Raw genomic sequence first — 25,384 nt, 5'->3', positions numbered from 1 at the left:
CGGGCACGGAAACCGAGACAACTTTTCCTCAAGATTTAGTACTTCTGCGGCTTTGATACCATGAAATGAAATGGAGATCTTCGAAACACGAGCTTAGATTAACAAGGGCAAGTGTCAAGAATGACACTAAAGCATAACCCTTAAAAAGGGTATAACTGGAAACGAAATAAAAATAAAAATGTATTCTTTATTGATATGAAAAACCAATTGCTTAAGAAGCATTGGAATGAAATACAAGAGGGGCTGCACCCCTTTATATACACAGCTGAAAGAGGACTCAATAGAGCTGTTGGACACAGTCCAACAGCTCTAAATAGAGCTGTTGGAATGTGTCAGTCCAACAGCTCTATTAAGAGTTGTTGGACTGTGTCAGTCCAACAGCTCTATTGCTAGTCAAGTCTGGACAGGACTTGACTAGCAACAGTCATTCTAGTTCAAACTGAACTAGATGACATAAAGACAAAAAATAAAAATAAAGGAAAAAAATTACAGAAAAGAAAGAAATGAAAAATGTATTTATATATATATATATATAATAATATAATATTATTATATATACATATGTGTACAGTTTTACATTTTAACAGGGATTACCTCCCCAATCTGCATCAGTATAAGCAAGAAGATTCAAGAAAGAAGAGGAGGATAGAAATAGCCCTTTATTGATGGTATTCCGAATGTAGCGGATGATTCGGAGAACAGCACTCATATGCACAGTTGTAGGAGCATGCTGAAATTGGCTAACTGAGTGAACCGCATGAGTGATATCTGGTCTGGTGATGGTTAAATAGGTAAGAGACCCAATGAATTGTCTGTAAGGTGTGGGATCTTCTAGAAGAACCCCATCCTCCAACCGCAATTTGGCATTAATAACCTCAGGAGTCTCTACTTTCTTATCATCAGAAATCCCAGACTTAGAACATATATCTACAGCAAGCTTCATCTATGACAAAATATATCCTCTAGGAGAATATGCAACTTCAATTCCAAGAAAATATCTGAGAAAACCTAAACCAGACATATCAAAATTATTTTTTAACATATTTTTAACATTAATAATACTATTTTGATCATTCCCAGTGATAATCATATCATCAACATAAAGCAACAAAATTATGATACTAGAACCTGCAAGTTTAACAAAAAGAGTAGTGTCAGTATAACAAGAGTGAAATCCTAACTTTATCATAATATCACTGAAACGATCATACCAAGCCTTAGGAGCTTGTTTAAGACCATACAATGCCTTCAAAAGCCGAAGTGTTTGACCTTGCTTAATATTAATTCCGGGTGGCGGATCCATGCAAACTTCTTCACTTAAACTTCCATTTAAAAACACATTTTTTACGTCAAGTTGATAAATAGGTCATTTTTTGGTTGATGCGACAGCTATTAAGGTCCTGACACTGGTCATTCGAGCTACGGGAGCGAATGTTTCTTCGTAATCAATGTCATATTCTTGGGAATATCCCTTAGCAACTAATCTAGCTTTATATCGTTCTAAGGACCCATCGCTTTTAGTTTTAACTTTGAAGACCCAGCGACAACCAATAGGTTTTTTGTGTGAGGGTAGATTAACTATTTCCCAAGTATTGGCCTTTTTTAAAGCATTTAGTTCAACTTGCATTGCTTCAACCCAATGTGGTATAGATTTAGCTTGATTATAGTGAGCCGGTTCAAAATAAGAATGTAGGGTTATTAAACATGCCCGATAGTTGGGAGTTAAGGAATCATAGGATACAAACCTATTTGGGGGTATTGATATTCTAGAAGAATGCCTAACTTGTGGTTCCTCAGTGGATTCAGAAATTTGAGAGTATTTTTCGAGGGCACTAATAGGATTTTCTTGATTTCTTCTTGAGTAAACATTTATATTGGTATCACTATCATGAATATTTATATTTGAATCACTATCATTTGAGGGTGTTATGTCAAGAGGGGATACCTCACGAGTATCGTCTATGTTTTCAAGAAAATCTTCTTATATGTCATCAATAAGATCATATAAGAATATATAATCAATTTCATTTGTTTCTTCTATTTTATCAAAACCGTTTTCTTCTTCTAGAAATGTTACATCTTTTGAAACATATAGTTTATCATTCTTAAAATCATAACATCTATACCCTTTTTTATTTTCACCATATCCTAGAAAAACACATTCAATTGCTTTTGGAGATAACTTATCCCTTTTATGTAATAAGACAAAACATTTGCAACCAAAAATATGAAGACGATTGAAATCGGGTGAAACTTTAAAGAGTTTTTCATAGGAAGAAGCATTTTTTAACTTAGAAGAGGGCATACTATTGATTAGATAGGTTGAGGTTAGAACGACTTCGGCCCAAAACTTCTTTGGAATATTCTTGGAAACAAGTAATGTTCTAGCGGTTTCTATAATGTGCCTATGTTTCCTTTCCGCTAGGCCATTTTGTTGGGGAGTCCTAGGACATGACTTTTGATGGCAAATGCCATTTTTGGTTAAATAGTTTTGGAATTCGTGAGATAAGTATTCGCCACCGAAATCGAATCTTAAAATAGATATGTTATTTTGAAATTGATTTTGAACCTTTTTATGAAAATCTTTAAAAAAAGTAAATTCTTATGACTTATGACTAAGGAAATAAATCCAAACATACCGAGTAAAATCATCAATAAACGTAACATAATATGAATAGCCCCTTTAGACATAACCGGAGAAGGCCCCCAAACATCCGAATGCACCAATTCAAAAGGCCTTGATGAAAGAAAAGTTCTAGTTGGAAATGGAATAGACTTCATTTTTTCAAAAATGCAATCTTTGCAATTAATTTCTTTTTCCTTACAAAATTTGTTTCCAAAAGGAAAGAGATACATTTTGGAATAACTTGGATGACCAAGTCTTTTATGCCAAGTTTCAATGTTTTTTTCTTGGACATAAGAACAAAAATAGTTTGTAGGGAGATCAAGATTGGTCCATATAATAGAGGTCTCCCTTTCTATGACCTTGCCCAATCCGCTTCCCGGACCGGAGATCCTGCACAAAGCAACCATTAGATGAGAAAGATATTTCACATCCATGGTCGGCAATTTGAGAAACCGAAAATAGGTTTAAATTTAGTTTGGGAACAACTCTTACTTTTGGAACACAAAAATTTTGAGAATCTTTAAAAGAGCCAATACTTGAAATTTTTAAAAAAGTTCCATCGGCCGTAGAGACACAAGAGTCTTTTGAATGGTGCAAACATCAATAAGTGCATTTTCATGAGGGGTCATATGAAAAGAAGTTCCGGAGTCAAGGATCCAAGAATACGTACCGGGTGATGATGTTGAAGCAATAACCGCACCCGATGTGGAGGAAGAAACTTTTACTATTTGCTGGAGAGCCATAGATATTTGTCCAAGAGTTTCTTTGATGTCATTGTTCTTGCCTTCATCTTCTTTGGTGGTGGTTTCTTCAAGAGAGGCCACTTTAGGCTTGAAGGTTCCAATAAGCTTTGGACATGCGGGTTTAATGTGACCCGGCTCATTGCAATAATGACACAATCATTTTTCTTCCTCCATTGTAGTTTCCTTGTTTCCCAAAATGAGGAGGCTTATAGGTTCTAACATTGTTACCCGGTTTTGATACGGCAAGGACTTCATCAACATGCTTACTCATGCCAAGCCTTGTCTCCTCTTGAGTGATTTCGGCAATAGCATCCTCAATAGGAGGAAAAATAGATCTATGGAGAAGTGAAGATCTCACTTGCTCAAATTCGGGACGTAGCCCAAAAAGAAATTGAAACAATTGCTCTTGTTCCATTTGTTTTTGCCTTAAATCAATATCTTCCATAGAAACCCATTTTGGCTCCAAGAGAGCCAATTCATCCCATAGTGGGTTTAGGGCACTATAATAGTCTTGAATGCTAGAATCACCTTGCTTGGTGGTTCTAATCTTTTCTTGCAAGAAGTATGCTCTTGCAAGATCCTTTTGGGTATACATACCCTTCATAAAGGACCAAGCTTCATTGGCTCTACGAAATTTAGCTATATTAGCACATACCTTAAGCTCAACATTGTTCATAAACCACGCAAGGATTTTTGCGTGATTGCTTTCCCAATCTTCCACTTCTTTTTGATGACTTTCAATGGCCTTGAGGCGAGCATCTCCTTCAAGAGCCTTTTCTTGACCTTCTTCCTTCGTGAGCATAAGCTTAGGTTCCGGAACGGTACCCGTGACAAAACCCCAAAGCTTCTTTCCTTTGAGATTATTTTCCATTGTCGATGCCCACATCATATAATTCTTTCCATTGAGCTTGAAAGATAGGTCAATCTTTGCATGCATGATGTTGCCAAGAAGTGAAAAGATATCCACTAAATATGAGATACACGAACCACACCTTTCCTTCAAGAATCGAGTGGCTCTGATACCATGTAATGAGATATTGCGGAAATATAAAGAGTGCATACAAGCACTTACAACAATGAATAAAAGAGACAATATCACAAGTCCACAAAGGGACAATACAAGCACAAGCCTTTAAAAAGGCAACAATATAAAAAGCCTCTTATTGAGAAGAGTGAAAGCTCTCTAAAATGAGAAATATACAAGGGGTTCACCCCTATTTATACAAAAGGGAGAGGAGCAAAGGGATGGCCAAAAGGCCTCAAAAGGAGAGCCAAAAGGGGGCTCCCATAGAGTCGTTGGGAGCCCCCAACGGTCACATTTGTGACCGTTGGGGGCTCCAACGACTCTAAGGTTGGAGCCCCTTTAGGTCCTCAAAAGAAATAAAAAAAGAATTTAAAAAGGCAAAAAATAAAATTACATTTTATCAAGAAAAGAAAATAGTTGTTTTCTAAAACAACTATGTGAAATTACAAAAATACCCCTATCAGGTATTGATGTAATATACAGTATATATATATTAGATACATTTTAACATATATATATATATTAGATACATTTTAACATGTCCCACATCTGTTTTGTTATATTATAGTAAATTAGACCATCTGCAATATGAGGTTCGACACTATTCATGATCCATGACATAACGATGTCATTATCTTCGTCCCAAGTAATGTATTTTCCTACATTTTCATTCGGTTCATTTTCCAACAAAATATGTTTTCTACGATGTCCAGATACCGACATCATAAAAGTTCTAGACCACCTGGCATAGTTAGTTTTATTCAATCTCACAGAAGATCCATACGAGAAGGGATTTGCAAAAGCCTTATACTCTCCAATATACTCATTTTTGGAATCAAATTTTGAAGTTTCACCCATACTGAATAGTACTAACACGATATGGGAGATATTTGATGCTAATGCAGCTGCTAAAAAAAAATCCAGATTCACTCTCTTGAACAGCGTGTTTTATAATCACACGCCAGCCAAGTTCACGACTACACAAGGCTGCCACACCAGAAATAAATTCACGACAGGCTATAGCTGACACAGAAAATGTGTTTCATGATCACGCGTCAGCCAATTCCACAACCACACCTGACTATTCAACCCACATCAGACACAATGGGAAAAACAGCTCAGAAACATAGATATGAGAAAGCCAGAACAACGTCAAACACGACAGCTTGTTCATGGTCTGATTTTAGCAGCTGCACTCGACACATAAATCCCACGACAGCAAAAAAAAAACTACTCCACGAAACAGAAATCACGATTTCTGCTTCCACGACACAGAAATTAAAAAAAAACTTTTTAACATGTTGCTTCCACAGCACAGAAATCACGCCTGCAAAAAAAAACTCCTTCCACGAAACAAAAAATCACGCCTGCTCTGCCGTAACACCCAACTTGGCTGCAATCGATCTGTAGATCTAATTACAGATCTGTGTCATGACCTTAGTCAGACATCAGATCTGTGATCAGATCTATGCAATTAGATAAATAAAACTAACTGCACATGTTTACTATTTTGTGTAGGTCGATCACGTTTTCAGGCTCCCGAGATCCACTGCTTTGATACCATGTGGAGACTTGAATGAGGTGCACCAGAACCGAGGCAGAAGAAAAGAGAGAGAGAGAGAGAGAGAGAGAGAGGTCGGCTGAGAGAGAGAGAACTCGTTAATTCTACTTAGGGCTAATCTTCTCTAAGTTAAATAGAGAGAAGCCAATAAAAGAAATTACACATAAGTCCCTCCTTAATTATGAAATATCAAATAACTTACTTTTTTAAGAAAGCTTAAGCTTAAAAACTCAATAGGAAATTAGTCTCAACATTAACCATGGAGCCAAGCGTCTTAGTCTACAATTAAGTCATTAATCTGTTAGTTTTATGCATAGTTTAAAAAGTCGTCGGGTCAGCCCACTGACTCGGTTGACTTGGCTCGGATCGCCCAGTCACTGGGTCAAAAACGAGTACAAACTTGTTTTGTACAAAACTCAGCCAAATCACCGAGTTGACCCGTGGACGAGTCAGCCGGGTCATGGGTCATGCATATATATACATTTAAAATATATTTTATATATAATTACATATACTATATGAAATATAATATAAATATATGTATATTATATATTAAAGTATGGTTATACATATATTAATAAAAGTATACATTAATTATATTATAAAAATATCATATAATATATATTATATATAATATATTGATAAAATACTATAAAATATACATAGTATATACATATATTTATATATTCTATATAAAATATAAAGTTAACATGACCCGGCCAAGTCACTGAGTTGACCCGGCCCAGTCACGGGTCACTCAAGGACGAGTCAAAGAGTTTTAAAACCATGGTTTTATGTACTAAAAGATCTTGTAATTGTCTCAGAACTGTATTTGGGCTTGTATTAGAGATTGTAATGAAAGTTGAGTTAATAGATAGAATTGTACAAATGCTCTATACATTTATTTTTTGGTTTCTGTTGCAAAGCTTTGTTGGGTTTTTTATTTCTTTTGCAAATCTTTATTGTGTTTAGTTAAGCCCGATGACAAAAATTAACAGTCAGACAGTCGCACCTTAAAACAAGATGGTGGGTCTGTTTTGGGGCATGACAATTGTACAACATAACTTTCATCTTCTCTCTACATATTCTCACCATATTCATCATTAGGCTTTAATGAACTTCACCCTACACAGCTTCATAGTGTCAATGCTAACTTCCCTGTACTTTTGACATACTGAATACATTTGTTTAATTACAAAAGACTTAAATGCATTGTCATGAAAGATTATAAACAGGTAGGCTTCAGTTAGTTATCTGAGCCAAGGATATGTCTATTTTTGGCTGCCTCTTTGTATTTGTACAGATGGCCACGGCCCCTTTTGCAATTGTTTGAGACATCAAACAGAAAAATAACTCTAAAATTTAAACTACACTCGAAGATAAGAAAGATTCTCCAAGTTAATATTCATAAAATCATGAAAATAACATATTTATATGCCCATTTAAAGATCCTGAGACTGCAGACAAATAACAAAGTCCAAATTATTATGGATATAGAGAATGCTTGTAAATCATTTAGATTATAACAAAAATAAATAAAACATTTTTCCACATATCTGATTGCCTTGACCTGATCATTTAAGTGCTTGAATATGAAATGAGAGCTTTTCTCCACAGAAATGCAAATGAACATGAACATGCCACACCAAAAACATACTTCCAAATACTGGGCAAATATTTCATCTCTATCCCTAAGACGAGACTCATAATAATGTTATTTAATGTAAACTGTTTAATTACAATTAATACAATGAAATTTCGAAGCCACCGAATTGCATGAAAATGTTTAGATCCATGAAATCATATGACAATCAGCATGATGCAAATTCTGACTGTTATTCCATATTTATTTTATGAGGTTGATAAGCCAAATCACATAATGCAGAAGGAAAAAGAACGAAAGAAGTCCAGGATAACTATAACAAATATCTTACTATGCTGTCAAGTTCTTATTCAGTAAAGTCCCATGAATGCATTTGAGTTATGTTATACCTCAGCAAAGCTTATCCTGACTAGAGTAAAGGTCACAATGCAAGTTCATTAAAAAAATGAAATGAAAAAGAAGGATAAAAGTTAAAACCAATGCTGCTACAAAGTTGAAACATTCTCTTGATATTTCAATTACTTGATCATAAAGGAATCATGACATCAGGCCATTTTTTCATCTAGTGATTGCAAAACTTACAATCATCAAGCATGTCAATAAAATCGACCACAATAATGCCACCAATATCCCTGAGGCGCAACTCCCTTGCAATCTGTAATGCAGAGACCTTCTTAGCTTGCTTTTGCCATTTCCCTTGTTACCCATTACAACAAGGTTTAGGAAAACGCAGGTTATGAAAATTTTATCATAAGCGTTGTAAAGCATAAGGCATCTTGATAAACATATATAAGTTGATTATCAATAGGCCAAAGGACAAGGAACATGACAGTTTTTCCAACAAACAGAATATGCTATTAATCGAGAGGTAAAAAGATGCTCCACAATGTAATTACACAGTTTAACAACAAAGGGCAATATTATTATTTACCCAAAAGCAGCATATTTACAACATATATATGGGTAAGTGCTTGCATGTAATTTCAAATAGATTTGACCAAGATGGACTCATCATGGTTCATTTACCTTATAACATCCTTGAACAATTAGATATCAAAAGATATTTCCTAGAATGACAAAATTGAATTGTTCATATTGTTAAAATTGTACATATATATATATACATAACTAGGTTAGTTTTTAGTTAGGTCAGTCTTTTTAGTTAAAAGCTAACTAGTCAACATTCAAACCATAGAGACGGCCGTTGGGCCTCTCCCAACGTCTCTATGGAAATTGTTGGCTGTGTATAAATAGGGGATGACTCCCCTCACTCTTGTATGCTTCTTGCATAAAGGTTATCAATAAAATATTATTTATTTTTAGCTTCTTGTTTTGCCCTTTGTGTAGGTTTTGTGAGTGAGCCCATTTGTGGCTCTTGGTGTGTTCACTTTAGCATTGTGGTGGATCTTGTTGGTGGCTTTCGTTTCTTTACATGATATCAGAGCAAGGTTCGCTCTTAACTCTTGATGTAAGACTCGTGTTTAAAAAAAAATGTTTGGATCCAGGTTAGATCCGACCAGATCCGAGTAGACATCCCCCCCCTTTTCCCCCGTGGTCTATTTAAACCCCCACAAGAGGGGGTTTCTTTTTACGAAACAAGACCCCCCCCCGTTGTTTCCCTGAACCCTTTGTAATATCGTGTGTTTCCCTACTTTTTTCATCTCCGATCGAAGGTTCTTCTCTTGATTCGAACGAGGGAAAACGGTCTAAATCTAGTTTATGTGAGATTTTAGGAGAAAAAAAAAGGGAAAATCTGATTTAGAATACAAATATATATATATATATAGATATATATATATATACATATATAATGTTAAAGCAGCCATTAATTTCCTTTTTGGCATGTACTCAAATTTTATTTATTTTATGCTTATAGCTGAATTTGTCCCGTATGTTAAATTTTTTTGCATATTTTCAGTTATGTATTTTAAGAACTCAAAAAGAAAATCAGATTTGCCATTATCCATATGGACAGATCTGTCACACTTTGCATGTGGACCAGAGTTACCGAAAATGCACATGTATCAGGGGAAGCGTGCTTCCCCGAGATGCGCTTCGAAAGCGCGAAACACGGTGCTTCCGAAACACATGAGGAACCGCACGTAAAAAAGAAAAAACGCGTTCCCCTTTAAAGGGAAACGCATCCCCCTTTAAAGGAAAACGTGCACCCCTTTAAAGGGAGACGCGTCCCCTTTAAAGGGAGACGCATCCCCTTTTAAAGGGGTACGCATTTATGAAATGTCTATTTTGCCCTTTTTAAAAACGAAATTAACGTGAAAAACAAGAAACTAAAAGAAAATATTTTTCTGAATAAGGGCAAAATGGACATTTAAAAAAAAAATCGTGAAAACATAAAAAACGAAGGCTTTGGGTTCTCTCTCTCTCTCTCTCTCTCTCTCTCTCTCTCTCTTATTTTCGGCCACCGACGACCGGCGACCTCCTTCTTTGTTGATGTCCGAAGACCTCCTCGAGCGACGTTGGCAATGTCACTGTTCAGGTATGTTCTCTCTCATCCACTGACGTCCAGTGACCTCTCTCTTTCGATTCGCTCTCCTCTCTCATCCACTAATGTTCGGACGAGTCTGAGACTCAGCGTTTCTGAAATCCATTGACGTCCGACGACCAACTTTTCTTGGTTGTTCCGAATGTGAGTGAACACACGGTAATTTTTTATTTCTTTAAACCAGTTCTGATGTCCTCTTCCTCTTTTTTCTTAAGTCTGTATGAATGTCTCCCATTCAGATTTTTGCAATCTATCAAAAAGTGGATCAGTGAGCGCAGTTACCATAGGGTGAGTGGCTTTAGACTCGAATAGGGGCTATCGCCGCCTTGTATAGGAATAGCTATATCACTCCGGGTACACCCCCTGTGATACGGGAGGAACACTGACTGTCTTTGCTGATTCGGGTATCAGTTTTCTGATTTGGGTTTTAGACGAACATAAAAAGATCTAATTTCTTTAAAGGACTTTTGCTGAGATTTTAATTTTGTTTAAATTAGATGTGTTGGTTTAAATGTTGATCTGCTTGTTTCTTTTACTAGGTCCACGTATGATCAAGATTGTTTCTGTTTGAAATAAATTGATTGGCGTTATAGATTTTTAATATGCATCCTTCTAAAATGGGTTCACACTTATTGTAGTTAAATCGATTGATCGATGCTTGTGTGTATAAGTTTGATGTTTATTACGGACAGGTTTTCAAGAATCATATATATTGTCATGGGCTAATTTTCCAAGGCCAAATTTTTCGCCTTTCAAACCAAGGAACGCTCGTGCGGCACTAGGCCTCACGGCCTCGTCAGCCTCACAATACGTGTTTCCCACACAAACTTCTTACCCAACGAAACGTCAACTTAGCAAACCCTTCTTTTCAAGAAATCCTTCCGAACATGGTCCATCGTGCATCTGATCGCCACTTACGTGCATAGTCGTCCCATACCGGCTAGCACCTTCAACCGTCGAGCCAAACGTGCCTTACTACTCCCACAAGCAAGCACATGTTGACAAGAGCTGAAACATGCCTTCGCAGCACTACCGACTTAACCAACATCCAACACGGGTCATGAGGAGCATAACACATCCCAAAGCCTTTACCGATGCATGCCATGCCTCCAACCATCATTGCAAGCCACCTTTCCTCAATTCCAGCCATCCGAGCCAACAACGCATGGATGCCTTAGCCTCGCGTGCCATGGAGCAGATAGCGGCCCCATGGGCACGCCCCAACCATAACCTCACCACCGAAGGGACAAGGTCTTTCGACCCCAGTCCGAAGACCAGTTGATGATTTCATGCCATAGCGAAAAACACCACCCAAACTCATTCGCTAGTGCTGTGCACTCACTTGCACAACCCCATGCCACCATGCACGGTTGGGACCGCACCGCCGCACCAAGAGTCGCCTACCCGCGCACCCAAGGCCTTTGCCTGCGTCCCATGGGGGGATTTGCACTACACACGGACACCCTCATGCACTCCCAGTGTTGCCCGTGCGATATAGGGGGTGCCTATGCCAAGCTGCTGCAACATATGCCACACAGCTCAAAAAGGAGGTCCCCTATATAGGTGTTTTAGGAGCCAGGCCCCTGTCAGCAAGAGGAACTCGAATAACACTTGGGTAATCATAAATTGCTCAACTTCAGAATTCTTCAAATCTGCCTTCGCCCACGCGTTCCCCATAGTCCATTTACACGGTGAATCTTCGATCTTGGCCCCAAACAACTTCAAATGCTCGTTGGATTATCGCCTCAAAGATTATGCATGCAATTGTGCCCACACTGCGCACATTGCTGCACATGCCAAGCCCTTACCAAGCTCACCGCAACCACGTGCCCACCGCATGTTGTGCTTCGCACGCCACATGCATCACGCACGACAATGGTCTGTGCAACACGCGACACCACTGTTATGCATGTGCACCAATCTCTGCACACATGGGCAAGGCCTGTTTGCCATGGGGTTGGCCTGACTGCCTCATGCACGCCACAACAAACCAATCCATCACTCTTGGGGCACTTCCACCGCACTTCACACACATCCGTGCATCTGTTGCCGCATCTGCACTGCACCACACCTGTGCACATGCCACACTCCTTGCACAGCCCTGTGCCACACTCCAGCATAGGACACAATCTGTGGCATGCACGCACCTCTTATGAATGTGCACTGCATCCTGCCAGTGCACATGTCACACACTCCTTCCACGGTCCAGTGCCAAGCTCAGGCACATGACGCAATCAGTGACATGCACACACCTTTTCAGCACCTGTATTGCACCAACCCGTGCACATGCCACACCCCTTTGCACAGCCCAGTGCCAAGCTCAGGCACAGGGCACTATCAGTGGCATGCATACGTCTCTTCAACCCCATGCACCGCACCAAGTCCCATACCTATGACACGTTGCAAGGCTCTCCGAGATTTTGTGTGCAACATTCTCCCCCACTCAAGCCATCGTCGTCCTCGACGATCTCTTCACTTAACATCTAAGCAGTTCCATTCGACAATGCAACTCACCCAAATGATGTGCTCCATCCCATTCCGTTCCCTTTCCTTTTCAGAATCACAGGACCCCAGCGTAGTCCTCATTTTCAAGCGGGTCTCCCATGCCCGCACGACATCTTGCCGTTTCAGCTTGCTTCACACGTGTGCCCTCATTGCACACCACCAATTTCACACTTGGGCGCCCCCCTTCGCCCCAACTTCACCACTCGACCATGCGGCTCATACAGAGACCGCCAAAACAAGATGAAGCCCATTCTGGAGGTTCCACTCACTTGGCTCCTCCATAAGCCCCCATTGCCAACTCGTTGGCTCGGTCACTTCAGGTTGCGCCACTTCGGCCATACTCGGTCTACACACCACTTGTCATCCTGACTGTGGTCCGTGGAAAGTATGTTGGCACACATGAGTGACAACCGAGGCACTCCCTCTCGCGTTGCCCTCAACCAACTCACTTGATTCTCCTGTAAGCCCTCATTGCCCACTCATTGGCTCGGTCACGTCACGTTGCATCACTTCGGCCATACTCGGTCTGCACACCACCTGTCATCCTGACTATGGTTCGTGGAGAGTATGTCGGCACACACGAGCGACAACTGAGGCACTCCCTCTCGCGTTGCCCTCAACACAGAGCGACAGCCAAGGCAATCCTTCCCGCGCTGCCCTCAACACAGAGCGACAGTCGAGCTTCTCCTCGCACTGCCCTCACCAAACAAGACACCCTCGAACCCAAAGGTATGCCTACACTCTAGCTTCAACCCGCAATTGTCGCAACTTTCGAACACACTGAGTCCCATACCTTAGCGTGCCTCTAGCAACTCCAACAACGGTCCACCGCATTCCAATGCGACCTTCCGTCGCGCATAAGCCCTCATTCATAGGGCAATTTCTTGGTGGTTGGTGAGCTCGTAATAAGCAAACATTGCCCTTTCAGTGTCGCCTTGACCCAAAGGATTCATTTCTTTTAAACACACCTTTTGTATGCCACTGTACCTCGCAAAGTTTCGAGGCATGAAGGAACGCCCGTGCGGCACTAGGCCCCACGGCCTAGTCAGCCTCACATCACGTGTTTCTCACACGTAAACTTCTTACACAGCGGAACGTCAATTTAGCAAACCCTTCTTTTCAAGAAATCCTTCCGAACATGGTCCATCGTGCATCTGATCGCCACTTACGTGCATAGCCGTCCCATACCGGCTAGCACCTTCAACCGTCGAGCCAAACGTGCCTTACTACTTCCACAAGCAAGCGCACGTTGACAAGAGCTGAAACATGCCTTCGCAGCACTACCGACTTAACCAACATCCAACACGGGTCATGAGGAGCATAACACATCCCAAAGCCTTTACCGATGCATGCCATGCCTCCAACCATCATTGCAAGCCACCTTTCCTCAATTCCAACAATCCGAGCCAACAACGCACGGATGCCTTAGCCTCGCGTGCCATGAAGCAGATAGCGGTCCCATGGGCACGCCCCAACCATAACCTCACCACCGAAGGGACAAGGACTTTCGACCCCCAGTCCGAAGACCAGTTGATGATTTCATGCCATAGCGAAAAGCACCACCCAAACTCATTCGTTGGCGTTGTGCACTCACTTGCACAACCCCGTGCTACCATGCACGGTTGGGACCGCACCGTCGCACCAAGAGTCGCCTACCCGCGCACCCAAGGCCTTTGCCTACGTCCCATGGGGGGATTTGCACTACACACGGACATCCCCATGCACTCCCAGTGCTGCCCGTGCGATATAGGGGGTGCCTATGCCAAGCTGCTACAACATGTGCCAGACAGCTCAAACAGGAGGTCCCCTATATAGGTGTTTTAGGAGTCAGGCCCCTGCCAGCAAGAGGAACCTGAATAATACTTGGGGAACCATAAATTTCTCAACTTCAGAATTCTTCAAATATGTCTTCGCCCACGCGTTCCCCATAGTCCATTTACACGGTGAATCTTCGATCTTGGCCCCAAACAACTTCAAATGCTCGTTGGATTATCGCCTTAAAGATTATGCATGTAATCGTGCCCACACTGCGCAGATTGCTGCACATGCCAAGCCCTTACCAAGCTCACCACAACCACGTGCCCACTGCATGTTGTGCTTCGCACGCCACATGCCTCACGCATGACAATGGTCTGTGCAACACGCGACACCACTGTTATGCATGGGCACCAAACTCTGCACGCATGGGCAAGGCCTGTTTGCCATGGGGTTGGCCTGACTGCCTCATGCATGCCACAACCAACCAATCCATCTCTCTTGGGGCACTTCCACCGCACTTCACACACATCCGTGCATTTGTTGCCGCATCTGCACTGCACCACACCTGTGCACATGTCACACTCCTTGCACAGCCCTGTGCCACACTCCAGCACAGGACACAATATGTGGCATGCACGCACCTCTTATGAATGTGCATTGCATCCTGCCAGTGCACATGTCACACACTCCTTCCACGGTCTAGTGTCAAGCTCAGGCACATGACGCAATCAGTGACATGCACACACCTTTTCAGCACCTGCGTTGCACCAATCTGTGCACATGCCACACCCCTTTGCACAGCCCAGTGCCAAGCTCAGGCACAGGGCACTATCAGTGGCATGCATACGTCTCTTCAACCCCATGCACCGCACCAAGTCCCATAACTATTGCACGTTGCAAGGCTCTCCGAGATTTTGTGTGCAACATATATAACCTTATGGGTTTTAGACACAGATTTTGTTATATGCATTGAGTCTTGGACTCTTGGCTGATTCATGTACTGATTCGTTAAATTTGATTTAATGGGCATTAAACCAAAATTTCTGATAAGAATAAATAGAACTATAGTCTGTAGTTCTTTTTAGATTGGATTTATCAGGCTTCTACCTATTTGTGATTGTGATTTCCTAGTTTAAATTAAATCTGTGGTGTTTCAACTGTCATGTTTGTTTGAGATTTAGTTTAATTAAACTTGAATTTTAAGGCTTGATGCTTTCCTCTGTATTCATTACGGGTGTTAATGCTATTAGAAAAAGGAAATCTGATTGGTTTCAGTCCTGAAATTTAGATTGTGACTGTGAAGATGTGTGTGATACTTATTGTCTAGATTATTTTAAGAAATGAGCATGATTAGTTTATGTGCGTTGACACTGAAGTTGTTTAGTAAACCCCACGGTAATTTACGGGAATTCGATTGCAAGGGACGTTCATGGTTCACTTTGGGTCTCTTTTTTTTCCCTTTTATTTTGGCATTCCAGTTTCATTAATGATTTGTGTTCTTCACTCTACATCCTTTGTTGTTAATAATAGTTTTTTTTAAGTGTTCTAAAATGATTCCTATACTTTTATGATGCAGGTATATTTGTATGTTCTTTGCTTCATTAATGACCATCACAAGCTATGATCACGATAATTATGATGACGATGATGATTCTTTGTACAATTTGGAGCATGAATCATCTAGTGGTGTTGGGAAGGACAATGCAAGAAAGGGCAAGAGGTCTTCTGATTGTCCATATCAGTTTGAAGACAAAAATGAAAATTGTTTTGATGAGGAAGATGAAGAAGAATATGACCTAGATGACTACTATTCTGAAGATGACCAAGATGATGAACCACCTAGCATGCATAAAACAACAGTGCTATGGCGCCATGTATTGAAACAAAAGAAGAGTGGGCAATCGGTAATTTGAGAAACGAAAAAAAGATTTAAATTAAGTTTTAGAATAATTCGGATTTTGAGAACAAAAAATTCTTTGTTTTGGTCATTAGTTTTCTCAAGGTTTCCAATGCCTTCAACATCCAAGGATGTTCCATCGGCGGTAGAAACATATGATTTAAATTTGTTTAAAATTGGTTTTGATAAAAGCGATGCATTTGGGGTCATATGAAAGGAGGCACCCGAGTCAAGGATCCAAGAAGTCATATCCGGAAAAGAGGAAATGGCGGCACCGAAAGTGGAAGGCAAAGAAGATGATGTAGAGGAGTTCATCTTTATGAATTGTTGAAGAGTTTTGGTAAGATGCGCAATGGACTCTTTTATGTCTCCATCCTTCTTTGAATCTTCATTTGTATTTAGAGGAATTTCACCAACGGAAGCAACCTTCCTTTTGAATTTAGGGCAATCTGGGCGAATATGACCTGGTTCATTACAATTATGACAAATAATCTTTCTTCCTCCACCACCATTATTCTTCCAAAAATGGGGTGGTTTATACGATCTAACATTATTGACGGGTCTAGATACGGCGTGAACTTCATCAACATCTCTTTTCAAGGCCAAACGGGTTTCTTCTTGACATAAGTCAGCCAAAATATCACTTAGAGGAGTAGAAGCCCTATGAAGTAGGGAACCTCTAAGTTACTCAAATTCGGGACCAAGCCTATGAATAAATTGAAAGAATCTTTCTTTCTCTATGGCAATAACACTTCCTTCCCATTGAGCTTCAAGTAGAACAAGTTCATCCCACAAAGAAGATAGACAACTATAATAGTCCCTAATACTCATGTCACCTTGCTTGGTTTCTCTTACCTTTTTCTTGTAAAAAGGAATGCCTAGCAAGGTCTCTTTGCGTGTACATTCCTTTCATAAAGAACCAAGCTTCATTGGCCTTATTAAACTTTGCAAGATTTGCGCAAATCTTTAAATCCACATTATTCATGAACCATGCTAGAATTTTAGCATGTTCACTTTCCCAATCCTCCATTTTTGAAGAGAAGTCAAGAATGGCCTTCTCTTTTTCTTCTTCATTCAAAGCTTTTTCCTCATCGCCTTCAAACTTAGTTAATTTCAATTGAGATTCCAGAATGGTCCCACACACATACCCCTAAAGTTTTTTACCTTTGAGATTATTCTCTATAGCAGCCGCCCACATTCGGTAATTGGTCCCATTCAATTTGAATGAGAGATCGATTTTTGCATCCTTGTTGGCCATTTATAAAAGAAGTTTAAAGACAAGAGAGAGGATAGATATTACTTGTCAAGTGAGATTCCGATGAAGCTTTCTTAGCCCTGCTCTGATACCATGAAATGAAGTGCCAAATGATTGAAGCGAAATCTTCAAGAGCAAAACACACACATACACAAGTAGCCACTAATGGGCAAAAATACAACACACCACAAAAATGGTAAAAACACAAAATAAAGTGAAAAAATATATTTCACTCAAGAGGGCTTCAAAGAAGCTTGCTTACAATGGGGGAGAACCGCTTTATTTATAGGCACAAGAAGGGGACCCTTGGAAGGGCCCCTAAGGGACGTTGGAGCCCTTCCAACGGTCACAAATGTGATCATTGGAGGCTCCAACGTCCCTTAATGGGGGCTTTTCCAAGGTAAAAGGAAAAAGGAAAAAGGAAAAAGAAAAAGAAAAGAAAAAAGGAAAAGGAAAAAAAGAAAGGGAAAAATATACATGGCGTGAAATGGTAAAAAGACTATTTTACCCTTAAGAAAAAATATAAATATATATATTTATACATGTAGATAGACACATAGACATATATGTATGTAATATATATATATATGTATGTATCGTGATCTATGTATATAAATATATATATGTATAATCATATTTTAACAATAACATGGCTCTTGCATAATTGGCAACTAGAACAAAGTGACACATCAGACTCAAGACTCAAACTGGACATCGGGATAAGTCCTTTTGACACAAGTTTCTGAACAAAGGAATAATTACAATGAGCTAAACGACGATGCCAGATTTCTAGCTTATTACAGTGAGAAAGACTAAAAACATTTTTAGACGACAGTCGCAAAGTTGGCTGAGTGTTTGAAGTGTTGGAGGAATCATCACGAACAGAAGAGGCTTCCTTGAGGACGTACATATTTCCCTGTAACGCCCCAAAATTTCGACTTGTGATTTCGAAAACATTATCAAAAAACCTTTCAAAGATTTAAAGCTTTTACTTTTAAAAACAACAGCGGAAGACATTTAGAAAGGAGCACAAGTCAATAATCCTGGGTACGTTAGCTGAAAAACCATCACTCACATGAACAACAACTTAAAGGAATTGAGGAAATAAGGCAATAGATTAAAAATCTGCAGTTTATTACATAATGAGCATTTTTCCAAAGTTCCATAATCTAAAGAAAAACTCTAAAACTCAGAGCCAAGCTGCCAGCAGAAAGAAGATAAATCTTGAGCCATATTACACCACGCCATCAGCTGCCTGTGAAGTCCTACTCCTCACCTGCCCATGAAATGGGTCAGTTTCATAACAAACCAGTAGGTGCACGAATAGATAAGTAGAATGAAAATAAAGCAGGACATTCATGAGATAAGCAATTATTATATTAAAACAATCAATACAATTGTAATCTATTCTAACAAGTGTAATGTGCAAAGAGCTATTGTTTGAAGCATTTCAAGCAGTGTAAGTCTCAACTATTCAAAACGAAAATCTTTAAGTTCTGATATTAACTAGCCTGTGGGTACGCACAGACGCGAAACGTAGAAACAGCCGAGACCGATCTGGGGGTTTATTATGTCAGGTGTTTTCATTAACCTGGATGGCTGACTGAGTCCGCTCCTAAGGGGACGGTCAGTGACCAAGAGAGTAAATCCCCAAAGACATTCGTGGCCCATGGATGCATCCAACTTCTGCAGAAGTACCTGGGAGTTACCACCTAGGATAATTTATGGTAATCCCATTTCCCCTAACTCCGATGACTGGGGAAGCCAAGTCTTTTGCCCGTGGGGTGGTTGTTAACAACCTGTCCATCGGAGTTTTTGTACCATCCATCCTCTCCCTTGATGAACCGTGAAGGTCGAATGAGTCTACCCATAGAGTTTACATTAAGCATGCAATTTCAAAAGAATCAGAACAAGTAAAACACTGACCAGCCGATCATAAATTAATTACTTCTTCAGAAAAGCATGTATGTAAAATAATTATTCTATCTCAGAAGTCTGATTTTTATTTTATTCATCCAAAATCCTCGTGCGACTTTCCCCTACCTCGGGATGTCGTGCAGCTGCGTGCGTCTACGGGTGTAGATGACACGAGACTCAGGCCGCGGAGCCAGAGCGGGGTTCGATGCGAAGTCTGCAAAAGTGTGAGTATTCAATTATGATACTTTTAATTTAATGGTGCGACGGGGGCAAGGGTAGGATTAGGCGACCGGGGACTTCGGCCCCTTCCTAACAGAACAACAAATGGCAGGGGCCGAGGCCCCTGCCTGACAATGAAGCGAAGGGCAAGGGCCTTGGCCCCTACCTCACAAACATAGGATGGTAGGGGCCTCGGCCCCTACCTCACGTAGGCGACAAGTGGCAGGGCCTCGGCCCCTTGCTTGCCAACACTGAATGGCAGGGGTTTCAGCCCCTGCCAGGCGGAACAGAGAAAGGCAAGGGCTTCGGCCCCTTGCATGGCGAACAAGAAATGGCAGGGGTCTCGGCCCCTGCCTGGCACAATTATAAACGGCAGGGGCCTTGGCCCCTGCTTGTCAAATAGGGAATGGTAGGGGCCTCAGCCCCTGCCTAACGAAATAAGGGATGGCAGGGGCCTCGGCCCCTTGCCTGAAGAATCGATGAATGGCAGGGGTCTCAGCCCCTGCCTGACAAAGTCACAGCGACACCAAAAAAGGGGGAAAAGAGGGTGCCGCAGGGGTGATTGGACCCCTGCCGGCTCTTTGACAGCCCGAAGAGGGAGGGAGAAAACGAGACGGGGGTGACAGGGGGACAAGCCCCTGCGTGCCGAGAACCAAGGGGCATCAGGGGGATATCCCCTGCCCTCCCAGAAAACAAGAGGCGGCAGGGGGCGAGCCCCTGCCTGCCCAGCAAAACAAAGGACGACAGGGGCATCGCCCCTGCCAGCCGAGATAGGAAGGCGGTAGGGGCATTACCCCTGCATGCCAAAACCCTAGAGGCAGCGGGGGCGATCCCTGCCTGCCGGGAAACAGGAAGCGGCAAGGGCATTGCCCCTGCCTACCGGAGATCGAGAGGCGACAGGGGGACTAACCCCTGCCAGAGAGAGAGACCGGGGCGACAGGAGCCACCAACCTCCTGTTGACCCCTTCGCAGGACACAGAGGAGAGGGGGGGGGGGGGGCAGGGGCCGTGCACCGCCTGTCGACCTCCCGGCGAGGTGACAGAGAAGGGGGGGGGAAAGAGAGAGAAGAAGAGGGAGGAGGAGAGGTTGGAGACGGCGTACCTGGGAGGAGATCGACGTCGGTGGCCGGCGTCGGCGTGGGGCGCAGCGACGGCGGCGCTGGTGGCATGCGCAAGGAAGGAGGGGGGTCGGCGCGATGGGGGCGAAGGGTTGTGTGCCTCCCCTTGCCCTCCTGCAGTGCTTTTAAAGGCCTCAGGGGGGGCGATGAATGAGGAAACCCCGATGGGTTTCCCTTTTACTTCCAAAATCACAAGAGGGGGAGTGCGGCGCTCGGGAAGAGGATTTAAAATCCTCTTCCTGAGTCGGGTTATTAAAACCCTACCGATGACGGGCCCGGGTCTGCTAATAATTTTTTTTTTTTTTTTAACTTTGGGTTTTACATTCCCTATCGTTCTCCTTCAACGAGCGTCCTCTTCGTGAGAAGGTCCTCCTTGACACATACAGAAGGAGTAAATTTGACAAAAGAATTAGTATCATCCACAAGTAAAGAAACGGAAACAATATTTTTAACAATATTGGGAGAATGGTAAACATCAGATAAAATCAAGGAAGAATTAGGTAATGGGAGGAGAACATTTCCAGCATGAGAAATAGGATGGAGAGCACCATCGCCAGTTTTAATACTGTAGTTCCCACGATAAGGAACAGGTTTTGAAATCTTACCAAATTCACCTATCACATGCGCGACAGCTCCAGAATCAATGTACCAAGTTCCTTGCTCACTTTGTTTAAAGCTCAGTCCTGAAAGTGTAGATTGTTTTGTGGATTGAACCAACAATTCGCCTTAATATGCCCTCTTTTATTGCATTGAAAACAAGTGGGTACATTCTTGGAACTCTGGTTTCCTGAAAGGTAATGATGTTGCATATTAGGGGTGGGCAGCAGTCCATGGCCCCCTTGGCCATTTCGTCCCTGTCCATGTCCTCCTCGAAAACCTCCACGCCCCTGCCTGACATAAAACATGTGATCAGAACATCATGGTTGGTCGAATTGGAGGCCATCTCCTCGCCTCTGATGGAAACTTCGTGAAAAGATAACATTAGTTTTGTATTAGTGTCTTGAATCTGGATCGGATCCTTAAGATCCGGATCCAATCACTTGTATGTCTAATTTCCATACATCACCTATAAGGTGGATATGTTGTAATTTTTTATTGTTGTTCAAGGGTAACTTTGTACCCTAATAAGTCTTGTAAGCTCTTTTTATATTCAATGAGAATGGACGCCCAGGGTGAAGGGTTCCCTCTCTCTATTTCGTGCAGCCTCTTATCATCACTTTCTTTATTCCCTCTTCTACAGATAAAAGATTGGAGATATGAAAATCTAACATGGTATCAGAGCACGTTAGATCTGGGCGTGGACATGATTTCCAGAAGGCATGATTGAAGAGTCTCCCTATTTTCCAAATCGAAGATTCTACTTTCGCAGCCTGGTATGATCTACACGAACTTCCTTTCAAATCGTGTAGCCATTCTTTCTCCCTCGTTCTTCTACCCCTTTCAGATCGTCACCTAAATTTTTTTTTCCTTCCTATAGTTTTTAAAATTTTTGTTTTCAGACTGTCGTAGATTTCAGGCTACCGCAGATCTGAAACTGTAAATTCAGACCTGTCTATTTTTTATCTACTTTGTACCTTTGCGTCAAATCTTCAAATCTGAACCTGTCATTCCCTAAACTTGTTATTTCTGTTTTTCCCTTTTATTTCTTCTCGCTGAATATTGTCTTTATTTCTCATGGACTTCCCAATTGCGCAATCCAATCTCTCTGCGAGCTTCCTTAACCAACTTGTGTCTGAAAAACTGCATACTTCGAATTTTTTGATTTGGAAAAGACAAATAATCCCTTTTATAAGGAGTCAGGGTCTCCTCAGTCATCTCGATGGATCCATGCCAGCCCCTCCAGAATTTGTATCTCGTGAAGATACAGATGACAAAGGGGCAACATCTACCATTCTTATCAAGAATCCAGAATATCTCAATTGGGAAAAACGAGACCAGCTGCTTGTGGCCTATATCACTTCGACTCTATCGCAGGAGGTTCTCCTTGCCATTCCTGATGATTGCACAGCCACACAGCTATGGGACAGATTGGTTCGCACATATTCTCAGATTTCAAAAGCTCGAGTTGTATTCCTCAAGCGTGAGTTTCAGATGATGAAGAAGGAATCTTCGACCGTCATGGAATTTTTGAATAAAATGAAAAGCATTGCTGATCAGTTAGCTGTCATTGGATGCCCCGTTAGCGATAAGGACATGGTTCAGTAGATTTTGAGTGGATTGGGGGCTGATTACCATATTCTCACGACTTCATTGTTGTGTTTACCTGAATTACCAAAGTTTGAAGATTTGCGCGCTAAGTTGTTACAGTATGAGATGTCATTAAAAGGTTTGCCAGAGGAACCTCACAAGCAAGGACACACTCATGATGTTCTTGCTACAGGAATCGGCTATAGACGAGGGAGAGGTGGATTCAGTTTTCGAGGACGCGGAGGACAGGGCAGAAATACATCAGGAGGACGTGGGCTTTTACCTGTAAATTTTACTTCGGTTCCTGTATTGAGAAAGAGAAGAGAAATAAAGAGGGAGAGAAAAGGGAGAGGTCGACTTCGGCTGTCACGATTTCAGTTAAAGAAATCGTGACCTAAACATGTATTTAAGCTTATATTACACTATGGGTCGGGTCTGGTATATATATCCAGACCCGATAACTAAATACATCTTTACATACATGGACGGTGACATGGATCGGGTCGGATCCTGCACCTTTTTCACCCCCCCTCAAGTTGATCATGGTTTTGGACCATGAACAACTTGCTTTTAAGCATCCAAAAGCGATCCTTGGTTAACCCTTTTGTAAATATATCTGCAACCTGTCTTTCAGTACTGACAAACTCAGGTTCAATCTCTTTTTCTTCAACTTTCTGTCTCACAAAGTGTTGGTCGATCTCAATGTGTTTGGCACGACTGTGATGTACTGGATTGAATGACATATTGATAGCACTTTGATTGTCACAGAGCAAGGTAGTGTGGCAGATCTTTTCTCCTACTTCAGTTAGAAGATGCCTGATCCATGTGACTTCGGCAGTGGCAGCAGCCATGGATCTATATTCAGCCTCAGTGCTTGATCTAGCGATAGCTTTTTGTTTTCTACTGCTCCAAGAGACTAAATTTCTTCCAATGAAGGCACAATATCCTGATGTAGATCTTCTTTCGTCGGGATCTCCTGCCCAGTCTGCATCACAATATACAGTAATTTCGTGCTCGTTTTGGCCATGGGACTGTGGTAAATATATTAATCCATCCCCAATAGTCCCTTTCAGATATCTAAGGATCCTCTTGACCGCTTCCATATGTCTAGTACGTGGCGCATGCATAAATTGAGACACTTGATTGACTGAATAAACAATATAAGGTCTAGTGAATGTGAGGTATTGTAACATTCCTATTATGCTGCGATACCTGGTGGAGTCATCACACAGATCTCCATCATGAGCGCTAAGTTTTTGATGAAGTACACTCGGAGTTCCTAGAGGTTTGCAGTCTTTCATGCCTGTCTTGCTGAGAACATCTACAGTGTACTTGTGTTGAGTGAGTGTCAATCCATGAGCCTGGTTGTCAACTTCTACACCAAGGAAATAGCGTAGAACTCCAAGGTCTTTCATTTTGAACCTTTGACCTAATAAGTCTTTTATTTCTTGAATGTGGTCTGCAGAGTTTCCTGTGATGATAATATCATCGACATAAATTAATAATAGAGTGGTCACAGACTGACTTTTAAAGATAAATAATGAGTGGTCCAGCATGGAACGTGAAAATCCATGTTTCTGAATCTCAGATGAGAAGCTATCAAACCAAGAGCGAGATGCTTGCTTCAGGCCGTAGATGGCTCTTTTTAACCTGCATACATGGGTTTTACAATTTTGTTCTTGATATCCAGGGGGTTGTTCCATGTATACCTCCTCCTTCAAATCCCCATGTAAGAATGCATTTTTTACATCAAGCTGACTTAACTTCCATCCATGTTCAATAGTCAGGGAAATGATAATTCGAATCGTTCCCATTCTTACAACCGGACTAAAAGTCTCATCATAGTCTTGCCCTGCTTCTTGAGTGAATCCTTTTGCTACAAGCCTTGCTTTATATCGTTCAATGGTTCCATCTGGCTTGTACTTGATTTTGTAGACCCATTTGCATCCGACAACATTTTTGTCAGGTGGTCTGGGAACAACTTCCCATGTTCCACATTCATGCAAGGCTTGCATTTTATCATTCATGGCTTCTACCCATTTCATAGAAGTTGTTGCCTGATAATACATGATGGGCTCTTCATCCTTATTGATGGTAGTTAAAAACAATTGAAAATCCAAGGAGAAGTTGTTATAACTAACCCACCTGTCAATAGGATGCCGTATGCGGTTTGATTTTCTGAATGCGAGGGTATGAGAAGGAGTAGGATTGGCGGCTAAGACCTGATCTAAATGACTTGATGTTGTCGGTCTCTGTCTGGAATAGACAATGCCTTTGTATCTGCCCGGTACTTCCTCTGCATTCTGTGACCCCGACGTCCCAGTGTTCTCAAAACCTCTTCTTCTTGTTGCACGCAATCTGAGGAACATGTTTCATTGGAGCCAGCAAAAAGTTCTGAGCTTAGCCAAGGATGGTAAATTTCAGTTGGCATACTCGTTGTGTTAGCTTCGTGATCAAAATTTTGTTCAT

At 41.5% G+C, this 25,384-nt stretch overlaps 1 protein-coding gene and 1 non-coding gene across 4 annotated transcripts in view; both read right to left on the bottom strand.

The window, feature by feature from the left end:
* The window catches only part of RNEE/G (RNAse E/G-like protein), a 187,853-nt gene that overhangs the window by 37,495 nt on the left and 124,974 nt on the right, over positions 1 to 25,384 (bottom strand). For all 3 annotated transcript variants that reach the window (XM_089998291.1, XM_089998298.1, XM_089998304.1), the window contains one exon: positions 8,140 to 8,212. In XM_089998291.1, the coding sequence (XP_089854417.1) occupies positions 8,140 to 8,212 (73 nt within the window). The remainder of the gene's footprint in view (positions 1 to 8,139; positions 8,213 to 25,384) is intronic.
* LOC149848984 (small nucleolar RNA SNORD36) lies at positions 22,769 to 22,853 on the bottom strand. Its single transcript, XR_016433549.1, has one exon. It is a non-coding gene; the product is annotated as a small nucleolar RNA SNORD36 (small nucleolar RNA).

This window comes from Nuphar pumila, chromosome 1 (genome assembly GCF_984573655.1).
Source record: "Nuphar pumila chromosome 1, dmNupPumi1.hap1.1, whole genome shotgun sequence".
Classification (NCBI taxonomy): Eukaryota; Viridiplantae; Streptophyta; class Magnoliopsida; order Nymphaeales; family Nymphaeaceae; genus Nuphar; species Nuphar pumila.
This window is presented reverse-complemented; position numbering and strand designations above follow the sequence as displayed.